General features: G+C 41.2%; 1 protein-coding gene across 1 annotated transcript in view; it reads left to right on the top strand.

Annotated features, from left to right (window-relative positions):
• Ush2a (usherin) overlaps nucleotides 1-20570 on the top strand; it is a 697985-nt gene that overhangs the window by 590489 nt on the left and 86926 nt on the right. Inside the window, exons 58-60 of the mRNA XM_059281179.1 lie at nucleotides 8087-8245; nucleotides 9864-10026; nucleotides 19282-19636. Of these exons, the coding sequence (XP_059137162.1) occupies nucleotides 8087-8245; nucleotides 9864-10026; nucleotides 19282-19636 (677 nt within the window). The remainder of the gene's footprint in view (nucleotides 1-8086; nucleotides 8246-9863; nucleotides 10027-19281; nucleotides 19637-20570) is intronic.

Here is a 20570-nt window from a genome sequence, read left to right as displayed (position 1 = left end):
GGGAAAGAGCCAGGACTGCTCTCTCCAAGGACCAGATTCAATTCCATTCCCAATACCCACTCAGGCAGTTCACAACTGCTGTAACTTTAGCTCTGATGCCCTCCTGTGGCTTCCGTGGGCATTCGTACTCATAGACACATATACACATAATTTAAAATGAATCAGTGCTGAAAAGATAGTTCGATGGTAAAAGAGCACTGGCTGCTCTTCCAGATTACTCAAGTTCGATTCCCAGCAACGACACAGTGGCTCACAACTGTCTGTAACTCAAGTCCCATGGAATTCAACACCCTCTTCTGGCTACTAAGGGCACTGCATGAGCATGAAGCGCAGACATACACATAGGCAAAATACCCATACACAGAATAATAAAACGAAATGAAAAAACTATATAGGATATAAATAGAATCTTTTTTAAGGGGTAGGGAGTCACGATAGTAACTTTCCTTCCATTGCTGAGGTGTGAATATTTAAGACCATGTGGTAAACAGTTCTGAAAAGATACTAGCCAGTTGTTGTTTAAATTAGAGGCAAGAGGGGCCAGGTTAGTGTCCTCCTCAAGTGTCCTCTTTCCTAGTATTCACTCTAGACCTTGGACCAGGACAGATCCAACACAAAGAAAGCAATGATATATGTAACCTTAATGGGTGAAAAATGGTAGAATATTGAGAAGCAAAGGCTTCATAGAACATAAACCGTTTACTCAGAGAAAGAACAGAGGCAGCCAGTCCTGCTGTTTAAGAACCCAAACATTCAAAATTATTTAAACTCTGCAGATAATAATGAGCCATTGTAATTTATCAAGATGATGACTATATTTTGAACTATCCACCCCTTAATCATGTCCTAATTAACAATAGCACCGCATTCAGCAAGAGCTTTTTCTCACTAAGGATGGTGAGTTATTTAAGTTTAAGGCATAATATTGAAACCCTGGCACTTTCCCTTGCCCATTTATCTTTTAGTCCATTAAAGAAAAGAATTGGCAACCATGCTTCTGCTGGGAAATCATTTTAATTAATCCTGCGTGGGCACATAAATACTTTTTATTAATCACGTTTTGATGAAAGGTTAGTTAGCCACAATATGGGTCATCTATAGACACAAGCCATCCAGTGGGTGTTGAGTTAAAGCCTCAGCTGTAGTGAGTGGAGTTGGATGCTATCTGTTTAACTACTAAGTTCACATCAACTTTTCTAAATAAAAAATTCACCTTGCCCTAATTTGGACAGTTCAACATTGGCTATTGTTTTGGTTTTCACTGTTGTGTGCAGTCACCAAATGACAAGGATTGGAAAGATTCAAAAGAAAAGATGAAACCCAGTTCATGATTTCTGTTTCATTTGCATATTAATAAGTAAATGTATCTTGCATTAGTGAGTCTTTATATGAGCTAGGCATTTTGTTGAGATAAACACTTATCCCTCTCAGTAACTATAACTTCATGTCTCATGTCCTGTATTCTACATTTGTTTGGGGTTTTTTGGTGATAGTGTCTCATTACATAGTCAAGGCAAACCTTATACTTTCAGCAATCCCTCTGTCTCAACATCACAAATGGTTGGAATTACAGGTGTGGGCCACCACACCAACCTATTTTCCATATTTTACTAGTGAGAAAAGTCGATGTAGTTTTTTTTAAACTATGGCTTTCTCTAGGCTATTCATTACATAGCTAACAGAAGCAACCTACAGGGCCTATAATTGTCTCATGACTTTTCTTTTTTACTATTTAATTTTTAAATGTTTTAAAGTTAGCATATATTCAGTGTACTCAATGATGAGTTTAATTATGGCATTTTCATATGTGTTATCATGTCTTTTGTTTATAGTCCCTCTCCTCCCTGCCCTCCCTTCATCCCACAGTGCCTACGACCACCTCCTGTCCAAATGATCATTGTCCAGTTTGCTGTCGTGTATGTATGTGTGCATGTGTGTATATTGTTAAAAATCCATATTCTATTTTTCTTCCTAATTAATATATAGAGCAAATAATTTTATCATTTATATAATCAAATTCATAATTTTAAAAATAATTTTAATATAGATACAGAATATGTGAATGACCACAGTATAATTGCTGGGCAATCCAACCATTGGTCCAGCAGGGTCATTTTATCTGCAGCTTCAAAACCTCATAGAATGCAGAATTCATCTGCCTTTGGGTAGAATGGTCCTTGTATTCACTTAACCAACAAGAATATATTTACTGATCCCCACTGATGGGTGTGGCAGGTTTGGGACACTGGATCACACTGAAAGGCTTAAAGAAGCTGAGATATCGTCCCTCCTCTGGGAAACCCCGCCATCTGCGGAGGGAGCAAAGGCTACAGAGTGGAGCTGTCAGCTTCTGTCAGCATCCTCTACAGTTATCATCAAAGCAGTGAAGGAAGCCTGCTTCACCTCTCACCCCCCAAAAGGACATAATTGAGACACCCGCGCCTGCACAGAGGAGGGTGTCGGCCAGTGTGTTAGAGACACTGTTCTAAGTGTAAGCTGTCTTTGGAAGCAAATGCTGCTATCAGACTGAATTAATGTGTTATACATTTTTTTTTACTCTTAGAATTGTTACTGCTCCTGTTGCTTAAAAAAGGGATTTAAAAAGGGCTCATATGATTGACTTGTCCCATTGTAAAGTATGCACCTGCTGTGAAATGAAGCCACAAAGAGGGAAAAAAAGTTGAATAATTTAACTTTTTTATTTGTAAAGATAATCAGGGTTTTTCTGATTACATCTTAACTTCATAAATGTTAAATAACCTATCAGCATCTAGTTGTTGTAAATTATGAAAAGGAGCACTGCCAGGAATATTAACCAACACAACCCTTGTTCTTCAGAGAACAAGAAAATGTGTTATGGCAGCTTGTCACCGTGCGACTGGTAACTCTGACACCAAATAACAAAACTGCCATTTGCACTTAGGGTAGATTGGTGCACTCGCCTTTCCGAGGCTCCTTTTGCTCTGACAGGAATTTATGAACTTGGGAACTAACCAAGTCGTGAGGCTCCCCAGCTGATTCTAACAAATATGCCCGTTTCATTTCATTTAGTCATCAGGATACCAGAGGGCTCCATCATCTCAGATCCATTGCAGATGGCATGTGGTTTCAGGGACACCACAGACTGCATGTCACTGCCCTGCAAAGTGATGGCAGTGGTGGGACCTTCTTTTCTAGGTGTTTGTCAGTGTTTGACATGTCCCACAGTTTAAAGTGCATTTTCTGCTCCAACACCTCATAGGTGCACGTAAAGGGCTCTCGTTGCCCATTAACTGCAAGGTGAAAAATACATTTCCTGGATTCATACCGTGGCTAGCCATGCTCAAACCTAGATCAATACTGTGTCCATAGCTGAAACACAGAAGAAGGGCAATCTTGTGCCCTAGCCCCACTGGGAGTCCTGTCATTTTTGAGCAGAGAAATTGAAGGATGCAGAGCCTGGAAGCTGTCTGCTGTAGGTCCAGACTGAAGCTGACTTTGGACCAATTGGGTGGGAGACCACTTGAAATTACCGCCAAGGATGAATGACAGATTGTTTTCACTGCACAACTTGACCATGTACAAGGCACACTTAAAAAGCCATACAGTGAGAGAGTGTGAGGACAGTCACTTGCATGGATGAAACATTCATATCTATTAGGAATAGTGGCTTTATGTAAGAGATGGTTTTAGAAGTGTTGGAGGGAACATGAGAGCATGGTGAGTATGCCTTCCAGACTCTTCCACAAGATCTACCCAAGGAATGAAAGAAACAGATTAAGCATGTCATCCTGAAAAGTCAGCCTCAAGCAATGGCCATGAGTTTACAGTTTCTTAGCCTCACATTTGATCTTCTAACCCATGTAGGTGTGGCATCCGTAGGTTTGCCTTGAGTCCCATAGTGTTGGAAGGCATTTGCTACAAATGTCCATCATTAAAAAGTGATGCGTTGTTAGATTCTAGGTACTAGGAAAACCTAAGAGAGCCAACTCCAGGCTCAGTGTCCAGGCCATCCTTCTCACCTCATAGTGCCATACATGACAGACAGCAGCCTCCCTTCTGTTGACTACAGACTACATTAGGGTATTAAGGAGAGAGACTCCAACGTGACTTGGAATGATGAGGTGTTCCAATGTTCCAATGATCAGGAGTACCTGATAGAAATTTCTGTGAAGACATATTCGTTTTTAAGGTCAAATTGTAAACTGGAAGGGTCCCTGGCTCATTCTCCAATCATCTCTACTGCTTCAAGAAGTGTTCTCTGTAGGATGTTTTAAAGAGAATAGGGAGCCTCGTGGCATTCTTCTTTAATATGTTACCCGGGTTCTCCTCACCAGTTAATGAACTGAGAGTCTCAAATGATCTCCATAATCAGTTCCTTACCCCAGCCCTCAAACTTCATTTTAATTACAGCAGTTTGCTAGGAACGCTACAAATATTCCTGGTTTCTTCTGACAGTTGAGAATTAGGCCTTGGAGAATATCTTCTAGATAAGTCCATGATGTGTATGCATTACACCAACCAAGAGAAATGTGAACTTATCTAAGAATTCTAGGGATTTGACCTTATGATAGCTTTTTATCCTCTCATGAAAAGAAGTAATATAGACTTTGCTATTGTGACACTGAGCAGAAGTGTCATAGACCAGAGCAACTGTTTGTTCCATGTCTGGGCTGTATTGTTCATGGTGAATTCATTTCAAGGCAACATGGAGAGACTAAAGTTATTCTCTGAGTTTCTCATGAACAGTTGTTTCCAGCACAAGGTGCTTCTGCATGTATTTCTTTGGAAGTTTAATGCGTGGTTCACTCTGAAGTGACTTCTGCTTCTAACCTTTAGTCTTGCAAAAACTTTCATGACATTACCATTTTTCTACACTCAGACATTTTAAGCAGAAGAACTCACAGCCAGTTTTTATGAACAAGGAAAAGTGAAATTATGCTAATTTCCTTGTTTCAGACAGGAAAATCATGTGTCCCTATAATTTTACAAATCAAAAGAATATTCCACAAAGTTCTGTGTTTGTCCTTATCTTTGAGCATTCTTTGACATGAGGCCACATGTGTCCAGGATGTATGGGTCTCAGACTAGAAAACTTGGTCTTTAGAATGTAAAATCTTTCTAATTTTCCTATTTTACTAATGGCAATTTGACTGGTTCAGAACTGGTCTATTTATCTACACAGCTTTTTTCAGCCCTGTCCCGATTTTCCTTTCCTGCTAGCTTAATCTAAGATTCTACTTTCAAAGCTTAGAAATACAAGCTTTGCTATGCAGCCACACCAAATCAGTACTACCCACAACAAGCCAATGTGCAATCCAGACAAGCCCTTCAACTTTACTGAGTTTCTTGTCTTTAAGCAGGGAGGGGGCGCTCAGCTTTTAGGAGAATGTGCTACTCTTTCAGAGGACCCTGGTTCAGTTCCAAGCTCCTGCATCTGGCAGCTCACAGCTGCCTGTAACTGCAGATTCAAGGGGTTCAGATGCACTCTTCTGGCCCCTGTGGGAGCTGCACACACGGTGCACACACTCACACTCAGGCAATCACATTAAATAAATATTTTTAAAAGAGAGAGGTTACCATTATCCCGAAATCTAATTCATTCATTTAATCACCTGACACATTATTGAGCTACTTTGTGCTAAAAGTTAAACATAGGAGCCACATTCACAAAAATAACAGTTTCTGACTTTTTGAAATTAGTAATCTACGATTATGGGAGAAGAGCTGCTCTCTGGGACAACACAGGAATGCAGAAAAAGTGCTGTTCTAGTCTGTGTTACTGCTGAAGTCATTATATGAACCTGCTCCTGACCTCCAGTCTCAAGTTTCAATTCATCATTCATCAGACAGTCTTGCTTTCCAAATATAGCTTAGATCTTTTTAACACATTCAACTTCCTTTGTTGCGGTTTTCTATAAATCCCAAATTATATTGAAAGATCATAAAATCTAATGGTCACTTGGGTTTGGGAGTTAAAAAGAAATTGAGGTTACCCCAAAGGCCTTCCTCAGGCCCTTGACTTAAGGACGTGGAGAGTAGTATAACCATTAACTCGCTTGGGGCAAGTCCACTTAGAAGGGGAAAGCATAGATGTTCTGATAGTAATCTCTTGTAGAGATTGAGGGCACTCTAGAAAATGTACATAGAAGCATCTATCAGACTGTTGAAAACATGACATTTGAAAGCTGGAGACAAGAATTGAGAATCAGGCTAGCAAGATGTCTCAGCAGGTAAAGATGCTTGCCACCCAAGCCTCACAAACTGAATTCAGTCTTCAAGACTGAAGAGAACCCTCTCCCACAAAAGAGAACCCGCTCCCACAGAAAAGCATCCTCTGACTGCCACACACGTATGAGTGGTACACATGCACACATACATGTAAAATGTAATGAAGATTTTTGAAGAATTTAGGAATTGATGATAAAACGATAATTTAAGCATTGAAGACAAATGTTGTGAAAAAGTAGGACAGTCTACACTGAAAATAAAAATGCTTGTTCTAGGCCTGGAGAGATGGTTTAAACAGGAAAGAGCGTGTCATGCCAGCATCAGGACCTGAATTTGATCCCCAGATTCAACATTAAAAACAGACAAAAAAAATGGCATGGTGCAGCACACACATGTGATTCAAGAGTTGGGGGACAGAGACAAACAGATTCCTGCACTCAGTGGTCAGCCAGCCTAGCCTACTTGGTGGGTTCCAGGTCAAGGAGTGAGTCTGTCTCATAAAGAAAAGGTGGACTATGCCAGAGAAACAACAGCCAAGGATGCCCTCTGGCCTCTACATGCATGTATAACCCACACACCACACATGTCTGTTGACATGCTCATGAACACACATGCACAGGCATGTGCTACTCAGTCTGGGTTGTCAGGTTCTACCTAATCAAACAGATTTCTAAAAGTGACCACGGAAGCTGGGCAGTGGTGGTGCACCCCTTTAATCCCAGCACTCAGGAGGCAGAGGCAAGTGGATCTCTGTGAGTTCAAGGCCAGTCTGATCTACGGAGCAAGTTCCAGGACAGGCAGGGCTACACAACACAGAGAACCCTGTCTTGAAAAACAAGCAACAACAACAACAAATCTCTAAGAGAGACAGTCCTGATCGGTGGGAATCTTCCCAGTGCCCATTTGCATCCATAGGACACAATCCCGAGCACCTCAGGTGTCTGCCAGCTCTTCCTCTCAGTGGGGCTTCCACCTCCGCAAGCGAAGACATCCTTCTTTGGACCTCATCCCTCATGTCATCAGGTCCTGTGATGTTCGCTCTGTGGTGTTGTCTACAGATTTTCTTGTCTCTACAGTAATGACAAACTTATTGATAGGCAGCATGTAACTAATCCTGTAAATGCCTCACACTCCCCAATCAGTGAGATAATTCAGTGAGAACCTCTACTACAGCCTTCATTCAAAGCTCATATCCTTGCCTTTAAAAAGTGTATGTTTCTTCATGACCAAATAAAAGTTAACAGGCATTTAATTAATTATAGGAATAGATTGTGAATAGATTAAATTTTAAAAAAAAAAAACCTACTTTAAGAAGTGCAGGTAAAAAAATGACAGTTATTGGACCTAAATTTCATATATATTTAAGGCCCATAACTTTCGCTGACAGAGTGGACTAGCTCAATAATTAATGCCCTGGGAATTCTCCAGGTAGACTGTGATTTGGATATTTTATGGGCTATTATGTCAAAGATCCATGTCAGACAAGATGCTTACACAATGCTCCACAGAAGAATTATTGTCACAAGCAAACTGGGGTTGGGTTTTTTTTAAATGTACTTTAAGTAAACCTAGGGAAAATATGATATCCTCCTTAATTGCCTCGTGTTTTAAGTGACAGGTGCCTTCATTTTTGTTTACCAGTAGAGTGTATCTTTGGCTCTGACTATTATGAATGTTTAAACAGCTCTTGCCTTTGGAGCATACGCTGCAGTATTCTGCAACTTGTGTTTGGTGCAGCTCCGGTGCTACTCTAAGTCATCCCTCACTCTCAGGGATAACCTTGTATGTGCGCATGGTTCTTAAGGGAGGGAGTCGTTGACCCTCCTACATGATGCGTTTTTTGCTTCTTTCTTTCTCTCTTTCTCCCTCTTCCCAGGGATCCTGGTTCCCCAGATTCCGGTGGAGTACAGCATCTTACTCAGTGGTGGAGGTGTGATGCTTTTGGCCTTCTCTGTTGGACGCCGTCAATCTGCCCATCTGAAACACTTGACTCCATTCACACAGTATGAAATAAGGATACAAGCCTGCCAAAATGGTGACTGGCTTTTAGATGCTTGACCAGGGCTTGTTTGAAAAAGTATCTCCGAATATTTTTTTTTCTTAAAAAGGAACAGTTTCTCAGTTGGAATACAAAGGATAATGTTAAATTTCCAATTTGTGGTAGACTATTTGCCCAAAAAATGCATCTTGGCATCCAACGAAGCATTAGACATCTTTGCACATTACATCATGAATATTTAAATACGTTAAAATGGTGGCTTTGTAAAGCTTTGCTTTATAAGGCCTTTTAAAAGAAAACAGCTCACACAAAGAGGCCATTGAATATAAAACAAAATGGATTCTAGAATAAATTTCATAGAAAATGTAAAATAAATTTATTTGAACTTTTTCAGGAGAGAGAAGTTATTTAAGAGTTGAATTGTAAGCCAAGCATGGTGGCACACATCTTCAATCCCAGCACTCAGGAGGCAGAGGCAGGCAGAGCTCTAAGTTCAGAGCCAGCCTGGTCTACAGAGCAAGTTCCAGGACAGCCAGGTCTATACAGAGAAATCTTGCCTTGAAAAAAACAAACAAAAAAGGGGGGTTGAATTGTATACAAATGAATCCATACATTTGATGGTGTTGCCTTAGACCCAATGCCATGAGTTGAGGTCTATGCCTTAAGCTGTGGCCTGGTGGAGCATCAACTATGCTATCTTAGACAGAATGTGACCAGCCCTTCTCTCTAGTGGAGGATTGAAGAGACATAAACCAATATTCAGAAGAAAAAGACATGGAAATCAGAGAGCATATTACACATTCATTATTTAGCTCTACTATACATTTAAAACAGATATAGAAGGCCCGACATGGTGGCACATGCCTTTATAATCCCAACACTTGGAGGCTGAAACAGGTAGATCTCTGTGAGTTCAAGGCCAGCTGGTCTACTAGCAAGTTCCAGGATAGCCAGGGCTACGTAGAAGGACCATGTCTCAAAGAAATAAACAGATGTATAAGCAAGACTGTATCATGTGTCCATAGCCTGTATATGATAAATAATACCTGGTTGCAAAGTGAGATATAATTCACACAGATACAGTAGTTTGCACCACCTTGGAGAAACCTACCAGTCTCCTCTCCACATGAGGTTGGCTGGACTTCCACATGCCTGGTTCATTCCCCTCGAGTTGGCTCAGGTTTCAAAACTGCTCTTGATGTTTCATATCAGAAACCCCACTCCATTTGTTGACTCCACCCTACAAACTATGGTTTGTTTAAAGGGTTTTGCTTTCCCTTGCCAGCATAGAAATAGCTTCCAGGTGATTCTCTCTTCTTGATTTAGGGGCAAAATTGACTTCTGATCCCCATGTCACTGGAGCTGCGCTATGGATGTCCTATAGACTTAGAGTCACTTGTTCAGTGTCTGTGTGTTTGAACAGTAGTTAGTTTAATACATTAAATACTATTAATACTGAATGAACCATCTAAAAATGATAATGTGTTTCAATGTTCAAATCCCATGGGTACCCTAGGACCAAACTGAACTATGTATGCAATGTATTCAGATTAGATTAATTAGATTATTTTCCTGACACTGTGACACTCCTGTATGGCTGTGTGACACTTTGCCTTGCTGGCCAAAGTACTAAAGCCCTGGGTTGCTCTTTTAGGAGGCTGTGGAGTTAGCAGTAGGATGTATGTCAGAACGCACGAAGCAGCCCCAGTGGGTCTTGCATCCCCTCTTCTGAAGGCTCTGGGGTCATCTCGCATAGAGGTTAAGTGGATGCCACCTCAAAGGCCCAATGGAGTCATCTCCGGATACGTCATTCACAGGTGAGGGGTTCGTGGTTGGGGAATGCTTGTCATCCTGGGGCTACAGAATCGCATGCACACTCCACTTTGCGCGGGGACAGAGGTGCATTCATGTTCTAGGGAGCACTTCCCGGTGAGGACGGAGGTGGAAGCTGGGAACTCTGACACACTACCGAGGACGGGGCCCACTGCAACTGTGTAGCCTTTGGTTGTGATCTGTTTGGCGGCCGAGACCCTAGAGCCCTATGTTTTTATCTTTGTAACTCCTCCAAGTGTTGCTGTCTTTGTTTCTCATGTTGTCCAGTTTTTTCTTTGCTTCTTTATGTTTATGCACTTCTAAGGATCAAAACCAGGGCCTCATGTGTGCTAAGCAGGTGTTCTGCCCTCCCATTCAACTTTATTGCCTCTCCTCTTGGTTGGCTGATGGTATATTTACAGGTTTTTCTCCTTGTAAGAATGTGCAGAATTTATTACACGGATCTCCCTAATGTAAAGGAAATAAAAGCAGAAGAAGAGGGCATGGAGAAAGCATGAAGGAAACAATTGAGGAAAGATGGGGTGGGATGGAGGGAAGGATGAGTGAGCCAAGGAAAAGAGATGGGATAGAGGGAGGAAGTAGGGGGGAGAGAGAGGGAGGGGGAGAGAGGGAGGGAGAGAGGGAGAGAGAGAGAGAGAGGAAGCTGAAAGCGAAACAGGTCAGCAGCAAGGACCCTTTGTACTCGGCATGTACAGCAGAAAACATAGGTGTGGCAGGCAGGTCGGTTTGCACGTGAAATCCCGCTCCAAAAGCCACATCCACACAGTCCCGTGGGTGCAGCACACTTCCACTGTGCCTCACCCGCTGCTCTCGGGCCTTGTTCGTCTCTCCAGCACTCCCCACTGTTCTGTGTTTGGTCCATGTAGCATGCACCTTCTGTGATAGTTACTATTGGCATTGGAACCCTTTCAATCAGACCCTACAGTGACCAACTACATGTCTATAGGAGGAAAAAAATGTGAAAGGAGAACCTGCAGCTGCACTTCTGGTTCTGTACATGGCACTACCTAATCAAGGAGCAAGCCAACTTCTCAGCAAACATTAATGTGAAGAATAATATTTCTGATTCAAATACACGTGGATATATCAAAATGACTGATACAAGTTTGCATTTTACACTAAGCACTTTATTGTAGAGTCTAAGGTATCCATCCTCCAGAAATAGTTTTCTTTCAATTACTTAATGCTAATTGCATGAGGAAGGTGCATCAAATCCCTGTTGCGAATGAAGGGGAATAGGTACCTGCTAGAGAGCAGGATGTGGCCTCATTCTGTTGGTTTTGTAAACAAAGCTCATGATTACAGTGACTATGCCATGGCAGCTCCAGCAAAAGGAAAAACAGGAAATAGAGTGCAGAAAGGCCGCTTCAATGAAAAATACTGTAAATTGAATTTGACAGCATTTGATGGCATTTGATTATTCTAGTCACAGCCAAACAATGATATAAAGAGTAATATGAAACAGAATGTGTTACTGCCTAGCAGACTCCAACGCAATAAACCTTCCCCCAGTGTGACACAATCACTTCACCATCATAATTGTAGCCTGTTTGATACCTCTGAGTACAGTGGAAGGGCACTGACTGACATAGATACATTTTGTTTTTTATTTAAAGTGAAATGAAAATGGCGCACTGGGGCTCCAGATACAATCGTTATATTCACCTACCTAGGCATGAATCACTTGGCAGTTATTCCAGCTGAAGTTTAAATGTGCTTAGACAACAACAATATCAAATTTTTCTTAGATAGCTGCAGGAAAAAAAAATCAGAAATTTGTAAGGACAGAAATAGCATGTAGACACACAGTTCTTTTTCATCCTGTGACTACGCAGAGCCCCTTACACGTGTACAGCTCAAGCCTGCAGTACGTCTGAGGAGGTTATGCCGTATAATTCCTACTCCATCATTCACCTGCTTCCCTCTATCACCAAAGGAAATGCGTTCGGCTCAAACCAAAGACAAGGCTCGGCCTATGCAGATATTCTCATTAAATTATGGGAAGCCAACATGCTGACTTCATTTTGAAAATGCTTCTGGCAATTCTCACTGATCCACCAAATTACTTTCCCCCTCTGTAATTCTCTTCAATTGTTTTAATATTGCTTCTACATATCATGCTGTTAAAAAAAAAAGTGCCTCCCTTAATAAGGAGGTAAGATGCTTACGACCCCAAAACCAAAACAGAATAGTCCGTGTGTTGCTCACTTTTCTCATCACTGGGACAGAACACCCAGCACAAGTGACTCAAAAGAAAGGAATTATTTCAGCTCACATTTTCATGCTGGGGAAGGCATGACATTACTCAAGGTAGACAAAGTGCATCTATCCACAGCAGTGGGGACATGAGGTGGCTTGTTCATGTCTCAATGGATCAGGAGGCAGAGAGCACAGGCAAGAAGCAGAAGCTGAGCCCACCCATAGCCCTCAACCCTACTCCTAAGCCTAGACCTCTGCCAGCTCTGCCCTGAGTCCCAAAAGTTCCCCAGCCTCTCAAAACAGCGCCACCAATTGGAGGTCAGGTGTCCCAACACCCAAGTCTGTGAGGAGTGTTTCACACTTAAAACATTAAAACCTATTAGTGACAGGCTGTACACATGAATGTCCCACCTTCACTTTCCAGTTACATAGGCTGCTTTCTTGACTACATGCAAGCCATAATGGGAGTTTTCTGTAAGCATTTTCATAAATAACGAGGAAGTCTAAGTTAGCGTTTTGTAACTTGTCTATTGTCAAGATCCAGGCAAAGCCAGCTTGAAGGTTCACATCTTCTTCAAAGAGAGGTTGGTTCGGATAAAGAGTTTTCAGTCTGCCTACTTCATCAGGTCAAGAGCCTTGTAAATGGTAAAATTCTTACCCCTTCCATGTACAAAATCCACCCAAGCTGCTTTCCCAGGAATTGACAAAACACTTGGTAAAATTACTTCCTTCTCTAGGAGCGTCCATATAAATAGAGATGAAATTACATAGGGCTTATGGTCTCATGAATCTTCCCTTTTAAATGAATAATAATATTTGAACTGTCTATGTGCATTAGAAGTCAAAAGTGCATACAAAGACACTTTAGCATTATGAAAAAAGAAAAAAAATGAAACTTCTTTCTGGATATTCAGAAAGACTTTGGAGGATAAAATCTAAGATCATTTAGAAGGTGTGGATCAATGTTTCCAAGAAGTAAACTGAAGTGATTCTGTAGAATGGATAAATAAGCTGAAAAAACTGAGGACAGGCGCCTGATAAATCAAAGATGTGTGAGAAGGTGGATACAGATATGGGCATTGATGTAGATGATAAATAGCTAGATATATACATGTATGTCTATACATACCAAGGGACACGGAGCTCCATAAACCTTCATTCTTCTTACTAATGATCTCATTACTATATAATATAAGGTAAGCTAAACAAAAAGTGTGAGGTGTACCATAATGTGAGACACACAAATACTCATCAGAAAATTTAGAGATATATTATTTGTCATTGCTGTGAAAAAAAAAACCACAACCAAAAGTGATTTATGGACAAAAGGGTTCCTTTGAGCTTATGTCCCAGAGGGGAAGTCCATAATATCCAGGGAGGTGTGACCGCGGGAGACAAGCAAGAAGCTGAGAGATCACATCTTTAACCTCAAAACAAAGTAGGGGGAGAGCTCGGAGTGGGGGAGGCTCTAAACTCTCAAAGCGCCCCCCAGTGATGTACTCCCTTCTGCAGGATATATACCTGCTTAAGGTTCCATAGCCTTCCCAGACAGTGACAGCAACTGGGGATACCAAGTGTTCAAATAGCTGAACCTAGAGGGAAATTTTTTCTCATTCAAACCACCAAAAGAGAGTAGTTCTATTTTTAAAATATTCATGGGAGGTTCCATGATTTCCCCTACTTTGTTTTGAGGTTAAAGATGTGATCTCTCAGCTTCTTGCTTGTTTCCCGCAGTCACACCTCCCTGGATATTATGGACTTCCCCTCTGGAACATAAGCTCAAAGGAACCCTTTTGTCCATAAATCACTTTTGGTTGTGTCAATGTTATTAAGACTGGTCCTTCCAGAATAAGACATTGGTGATGATTGAAATTTTAAAAGAATGTACTTGATGGGGAAGAGTGTTTAACCACAGCAGTACAGAAGGCTGAATAACTCATTATAGCTTCCATATAACCTAGCTAAGACATACATAATCACTATGAGTAGATGTAAACACCAATTGTTTTAACATACTAACATTAATGTGTTATGTTTTCTCTTACATAAAAAATAATCATGGGGGCTGGAGAGATGACTCAGGGGTTAAGAGCACTGGCTACCCTTCCAGAGGACCCAGGTTCAATTCCCAGCACCCACATGGCAGTTCACAACTCCAGTTAAAGGGGAAGTCCCCCTCACACAGACATACATGCAGGCAAAACACCAATACACATAAAAATAAAAAATCTTTTTAAAAAATCATACTTGTCATACTTTTCTACTGGAGGTTTCATGTTTATTAGTCTATAATCATGTAGTACATCTTTTTGTGGTCATGTTAAAAATAACAAATTGATTATTTCTTCCAACTCTTCTATGGCTCTTCTTATTTCTAAGAATGGAATTAATTTTTGTTAGCAGGGGTAAGATAAGAATTCCAGGTCTCCATTAAAAAAGAGTTTCTCAGCCTGGCAAAGTGGCACATGCCTTTAATCCCAGCACTCGGGAGGCAGAGGAATGCCAGATCTCTGAGTTTGAGGCCAGCCTGGTCTACAGAGTGAGTTCCAGGACAACCAGGGTTACACAATGAGAGCCTGTCTGGAAAAAAATACAAAAAGAAAAGAGTTTCCCCACAGTATTTAATGAGTTATTAATCTGGTATGCCACCTATTCAAAATTCATTATCTAGTCCACTTTAAACACACACACACACACACACACACACACACACACACACACACACACACACTGTAGTAGATAGAACTTAACTAAGCTGGCAGTACATGCATTTTAGGTGTCAACAGCATAGGAAAATTTCCCAACACTAAAGGCCAGAGCTGAAGCTGCTGTCATGTTTGGCTAGGGTCTAAACCACTCATGGAAGAAACTTAGATGATCTGAATGTTTGATTTTTTTAATGGAAGACTTTAACAGGCCAGGCTGACCAGTTTAGATGTTGTTTTGTTTGGGTTTTAGTGTGTGTGAGAGAGAAATATAAAGAAACAGTGTGATCACGGAAAGATCCTGGGATCTGTGATCAAATGACGCGTCTTTTGCCACCTCCTGGTGGTGGGGGGACAGTTTCTTGGGTGAGTCACCTGTAAAGTTATGCAAAATTGGGCTCATGAACGTAAAGGACAATTAACCTCTGCAAGTTTTATAGGAAATAGTGACATGATACATGTGAGGTACTGTGTTAAATGCAAAGCAGCAGAAATAGGAAGGCAGAGCTGGAAGCCATGGGTATTTATTGAAGAACAAAGAAAGAATCTTGGTGACAAAAAAAAAGTGCCTACTATGTCTGGTTTTCTTTAAGAGAATTGATTTTTCCTTATATTATATGTAGAGGAAAAGTATCTAAATTATTAGACACAAAATAATGACAATAGTGCTTATCTCAAGTGACAGGTATGAAGAGTCTGTTAAATCCTCCTATTGTTCATCTATTATCGTCTGATTTTTAGACTCAACTTGTTATATGGAATAGAAAGGGCAAAATAGTAACTACTGAATCCAGATGCAGTCCACCATCTCTCTCTATCTCTCTCTCTGATCTTCCTGTTTCCCTCTTTCTGTAGACATCATCACTTTCTGTAGCAATCAAGGTGTAATCAGAAAGAAAAAGAAAGCCTGGTTACCTTTAACAGAGGAAACTGAATGTCAATAGCCATGCAGGATACATGTGTTAATTGGGTAACTGAAGAGATGAGAAGAAAACTCCAGGATAGCATGGAAGTGGCAGTGATACAAAAGTTGGTGACACCCGAAGGGCCGAGGGAACAAAGGACATGGGCAGAATGATTACAACAGAGAAATGCAGAGGTAGAACTCTGAGCAGTTGGGTCTCAATTCCTAGGAGGCTGTTTCTGGCATTGGATCTTTAGGAGAGGAAACAGTAAATCTGTTTTCTCACATTAAATAAGCTTCATAGTAGAAACGTCTCCTCCTCTCAAGTGGGAGATCCCTTGCTGGCAAGATGCTCACAGTAGCTGCTACTAAAGGAAACAAGGAGGAAGAGTCAGTTCCCCTTCACCGTGATTTCCTGGTCACCCTCTGGTGCCCAATGTTGACAGAACCCAACATCAAGCTCCTTGACAAAGCAGAAATGGAGATCTCAATGTCTAGGCTAATGTAGTAACTATATTTAAAATATTTAGAGAAGGACATTTAATACACAAAATGAGAACAAGCAGCTGTTAAAACTCTGTACTTCCCAAGATTCATATTTATCTTTTTCCTCCACATAGTTAGGCAGCATTCAGTCACCTATCTTTGAAATAGAATTGTCCAAATAAGCTCTAAGAACTGAACAGCAGCGTGGCTGTCCAGAGAGAGCTGAACGTGTAATCTATAAACAAGTGCTATTCTGGAGAAACAGGACCATTCCCATGAACTGTTGACGCCCAGTAACTAGGAAAAGAATATGTGTTTTCCTCAACCTCTTCTCTGGGTGTGTTCAGACACAAAGAGAGCCTGACTTTTGACACCACACTTGGGATGCAACATATTATTCTATATTAATTTATTAAGTAGTCAATAGTAAGAAATACTTCACCAGGCTACATCCTTTCACTGTTTTGGTGAATAATCTTGAAGTTACCATCATATTGCATCTCTGAAATAGTATAGATCAAAAAATTCCCCTTCAGGCAGTGGTTTTTTTTTAAATGTCAGTTTTATGAAAACCATGGCTACATCTCAATTTGGTAATTCATGAGATATTTAATAAAAATTAATTGAATTGTCATAGTGAGTCTGGAGTAAGACAAACTAGAAACTGTAGTTTTCCCATAGGATTTTGGTAGTTTGGCATCATATCGTAGCAGATAGTTTTAGGATGCTGATGGGAGTCCTTGGCTGTGAGCCCTGGGTTCCCATAGAGCTGATCCCTCTCCATCCTACTCCCAGTACCGAAGACATGCAGCAGGCATCAGGGCCAAACTCGACACACCTACATGGAGGACAGAATCTGGCCCGTGCGTGGGAGCAGGTCAGAATGAAGCTGCCGGTCGGGGAGGTGGACCTGTGACGCCTCCCTTGCTTTGCTATGGCTCCTCCTTACACCACAGTGATTGTTCAGCTGGAGAAGCATCAGGTTCCCAGCACCGAAGAGTCTCCACCCCTGCTCCTGTTTTGTGAACGATGCTGTCATTTGCTTTGTCTTAATCACCCTTTGAGTTTTGATGGGGCCGGTTAATCTGATATGGCAGCATGTGTGCTCCCCAGCGTCTAAAGAGGGTGTTAATTAAAGACTTCTAACAGCCTGGAAAATATTGATTTATTCAACACTCTCTTCTCCACCAGAGACTAAGCTAGAAGACGGGAGCCCCACTTCATACCATCTTCTTCCTCAGCCTAGCTCTCTACCCCAATAAGATATAAGAGTTGATAAAGATGAAGTCAAAAGGCAGAAAAAATATACCATTCCTTTTAGCCACTCATTTGAAAAGTAAATGCTTGAACCCTTCCTGGGCTTAGACACTTGGAATATGGAGATGTAAAAAGCACAGTTCCCCTCCCGTCAGATATGTGCTGTGATTTCACACCCGGATGAGAAAAGTCTGTTCCCAACTCAACATCAGATATTTAGGAGCATCTTAACAACTGACAATTCCTTTCCTCTTGCTTCGGTGTTTAATGTCTTATTATATTCAATGCCACAAGAAAATGGAAAGATCTGAGTTTTGATAGCAACAAAATCTCAAACATAAGAGGACTGAGTAATCTTATTCTCTAGCAGTTAAAAGAATATTTGAGAATATTCTAGACTGTGATAGAACATTCTGGACTGTAATAGATTTTAGGAAACATCAAAAAGGAAATTGTCCTTCGCCCTTTGCCCTTTAAAAGTCTCTAGCTCATATTCCCGATCCTGTGCTTACTATGTGGTTTTCATTCATTTGCATACAGCTCTGTTTCATGTACTCAACTCTGCTCCTTGGTGTATAGTAGGTTTATTCATCTCTGTATTCCTGCTCCTGAGTCAAAGATGGTGTTTATGTGTGAGTCTTGATGTATGATACCAAGTGTACAAGAAAATAATAATAATGAGAATGTCTCCTGCTTTGAGGGTTATGTTGTAATTAGTAGAAATTTTAAATGGAGAGAAAATAAGTGGCACAAAAGAAACACATAGAAATGCTCTCTAACCGCACTGCAGGCAAATGCAAGGTACATCATTTTAGGTAAACCTTGGGAAGAACTGTGGGTTCTCTGGTCAGTGGCTCTCCCACAGTAGGCCAACCGGGGTGTTTGAATATAGTGATCCCTGACATCCCACAGCAACAGGAGGGTCAGCCTCACTATATATATGCTTTGCAGTCACCAAAGTCATAAGTTACCAGCCTGTGAGCCAGAGAGAGTCATAGGGCCGAGGTCACGAAGAGTGTGAGAGCATCCCACACTGGAGCCTACTGCAGTCCACCTACCACAGAAGGGATAGAATTCCCAATACACCAGCCTCCAGCAACCACGTATCCTATTTCTGTGGTTCTGTGTTCATAGGTAGAACCTGATCAGACTGCCTGTGCACACACCCATGATGTATTCCTCACTTGGAGGAATAAAATAATGCTCCACACACTCGAAAAGACACAGGAATTATAACATGATGCTGATTGTTCTTTGCTGAGCTGTTCCCCTTGCACACATGGTCTTCCCAGCTCAGCTGACCCAAGCCAGGTATTTCCTCACAGACATGCCCAGAGGTTTGTCTCCTAGGTGGTCCTAGATCTTGTCACCCTGACAATATTAACCATCGCGGTAATGTGTTGCCTTTTTTATGTATTTTATATTTACATGTTTCCTACGACCTGTATACACTATTAGAAACACACACACACACACACACACACACACACACACACACACACACAAGGTATCAACTACATTAAGAAAATGTAGCATATTCCTAATAAGGAAAAATTATCAGGAAAAAAACCACTCATATTGATAGCCAAGCTGAAGAGTGCTGGACCCTAACCACCAGTCTCTTCCTCTGTCTCTAAAGCTGCTGGGAAGCGTCCAGGTGTCACAGGACTTGCTTGGTTCTCTTGCAGACGTCCCACTGACACGGAAGAGGAGGCTCGCCTCTTTGTCTGGTCTGAAGGCCCTCTTGAGTTCACTGATGATGCAGACACCCTGCAGCCTTTTACACTGTATGAGTACCGAGTCAGAGCCTGGAATTCCAAGGGTGCAGTGGACAGCCTGTGGTCATCAGTACAGACCTTGGAGGCCCCACCTCAAGGCCTCTCAGCACCATGGGCCCAAGCCACTGGTGCTCATTCAGTGCTGCTGAACTGGTCAGAGCCTGAGGCCTCCAATGGCGTTATCTTCCAGTACCATGTGATCTACCAAGAGCGACCAGAGGAGGCAACCCCTAAGAGCTCTACTGTGCATGCTTTCACAGTGATGGTAAGAACTTAGAATTAATAACCAACCCTTGGATTATCTGGTTAACAGGTTTCATTTCCTTATGTGCTTGTCATTTTCCTCACTTGGAGCATAAATAGATGAATGTTTCATATTTGTAAAACAGCAATATGGTCCTAGGGATAAGATAATAAATTGAGTATGAGGAGCATTTGGGGACCAGTTGGCAGACCAGAACTGATCTGTATTATTACAAGCAAATAAATAAGTCTCTTCACCTGATTAGCACTTTACAGACCCACTAAATGGGAATAATTCAGTAATTCCCTCAATATTGCATAGGCATGATGTCAAGATAAGAACATGTAATTCTCTAGTTTGTCAAAGAACTAATTATATATGTATATGTATACACACACACACATATGTTTATAGCATGCAGAGAGGAAGGCAATAATATTCGATGCGCTAGGAAAGACACATGTATTCTAACAGGGGATTGATTATTATTTTCTGAGCTGTTCCCTCTGATGGATAAAATAATTTCATTAGCTCACCTAGTGTTTCCTGAGAGTTTTCCTTATGCCTACAATTTCCTTATGTTCTATGAGACATGCAGAAATGCGATTGTTTTTGTCTCAGAAACATTTGTATAATATTGTAGAAATGAGAATTATAGGTTAAAAAAAATAAGAAAACCTGTAGTGCCCACTGCCATAGGATTTGGATCCTGAACCCCAACACACTTGCCAGTCATGAGTCACAAGAACGGGTATCATAGAGAAAGCATTGCACAGGAAATGCCCTGGGAAGTCAACAAGAAGCTCTCAGGCTGGAGAACCTGCATGGAGAAGATGAAATGTTAGGGCTTTAGGAGGCAAATATTCATGGTTTTCAAGACATCATTACATGTGAATGACCCTTACAAGTTAAGATGAACAGGGTGGCATTGAGTATTACTCTAAAAACTAAAGCT

This window comes from Peromyscus eremicus, chromosome 15 (assembly GCF_949786415.1).
Source record: "Peromyscus eremicus chromosome 15, PerEre_H2_v1, whole genome shotgun sequence".
Lineage (NCBI taxonomy): Eukaryota > Metazoa > Chordata > Mammalia > Rodentia > Cricetidae > Peromyscus > Peromyscus eremicus.
This window is presented reverse-complemented; position numbering and strand designations above follow the sequence as displayed.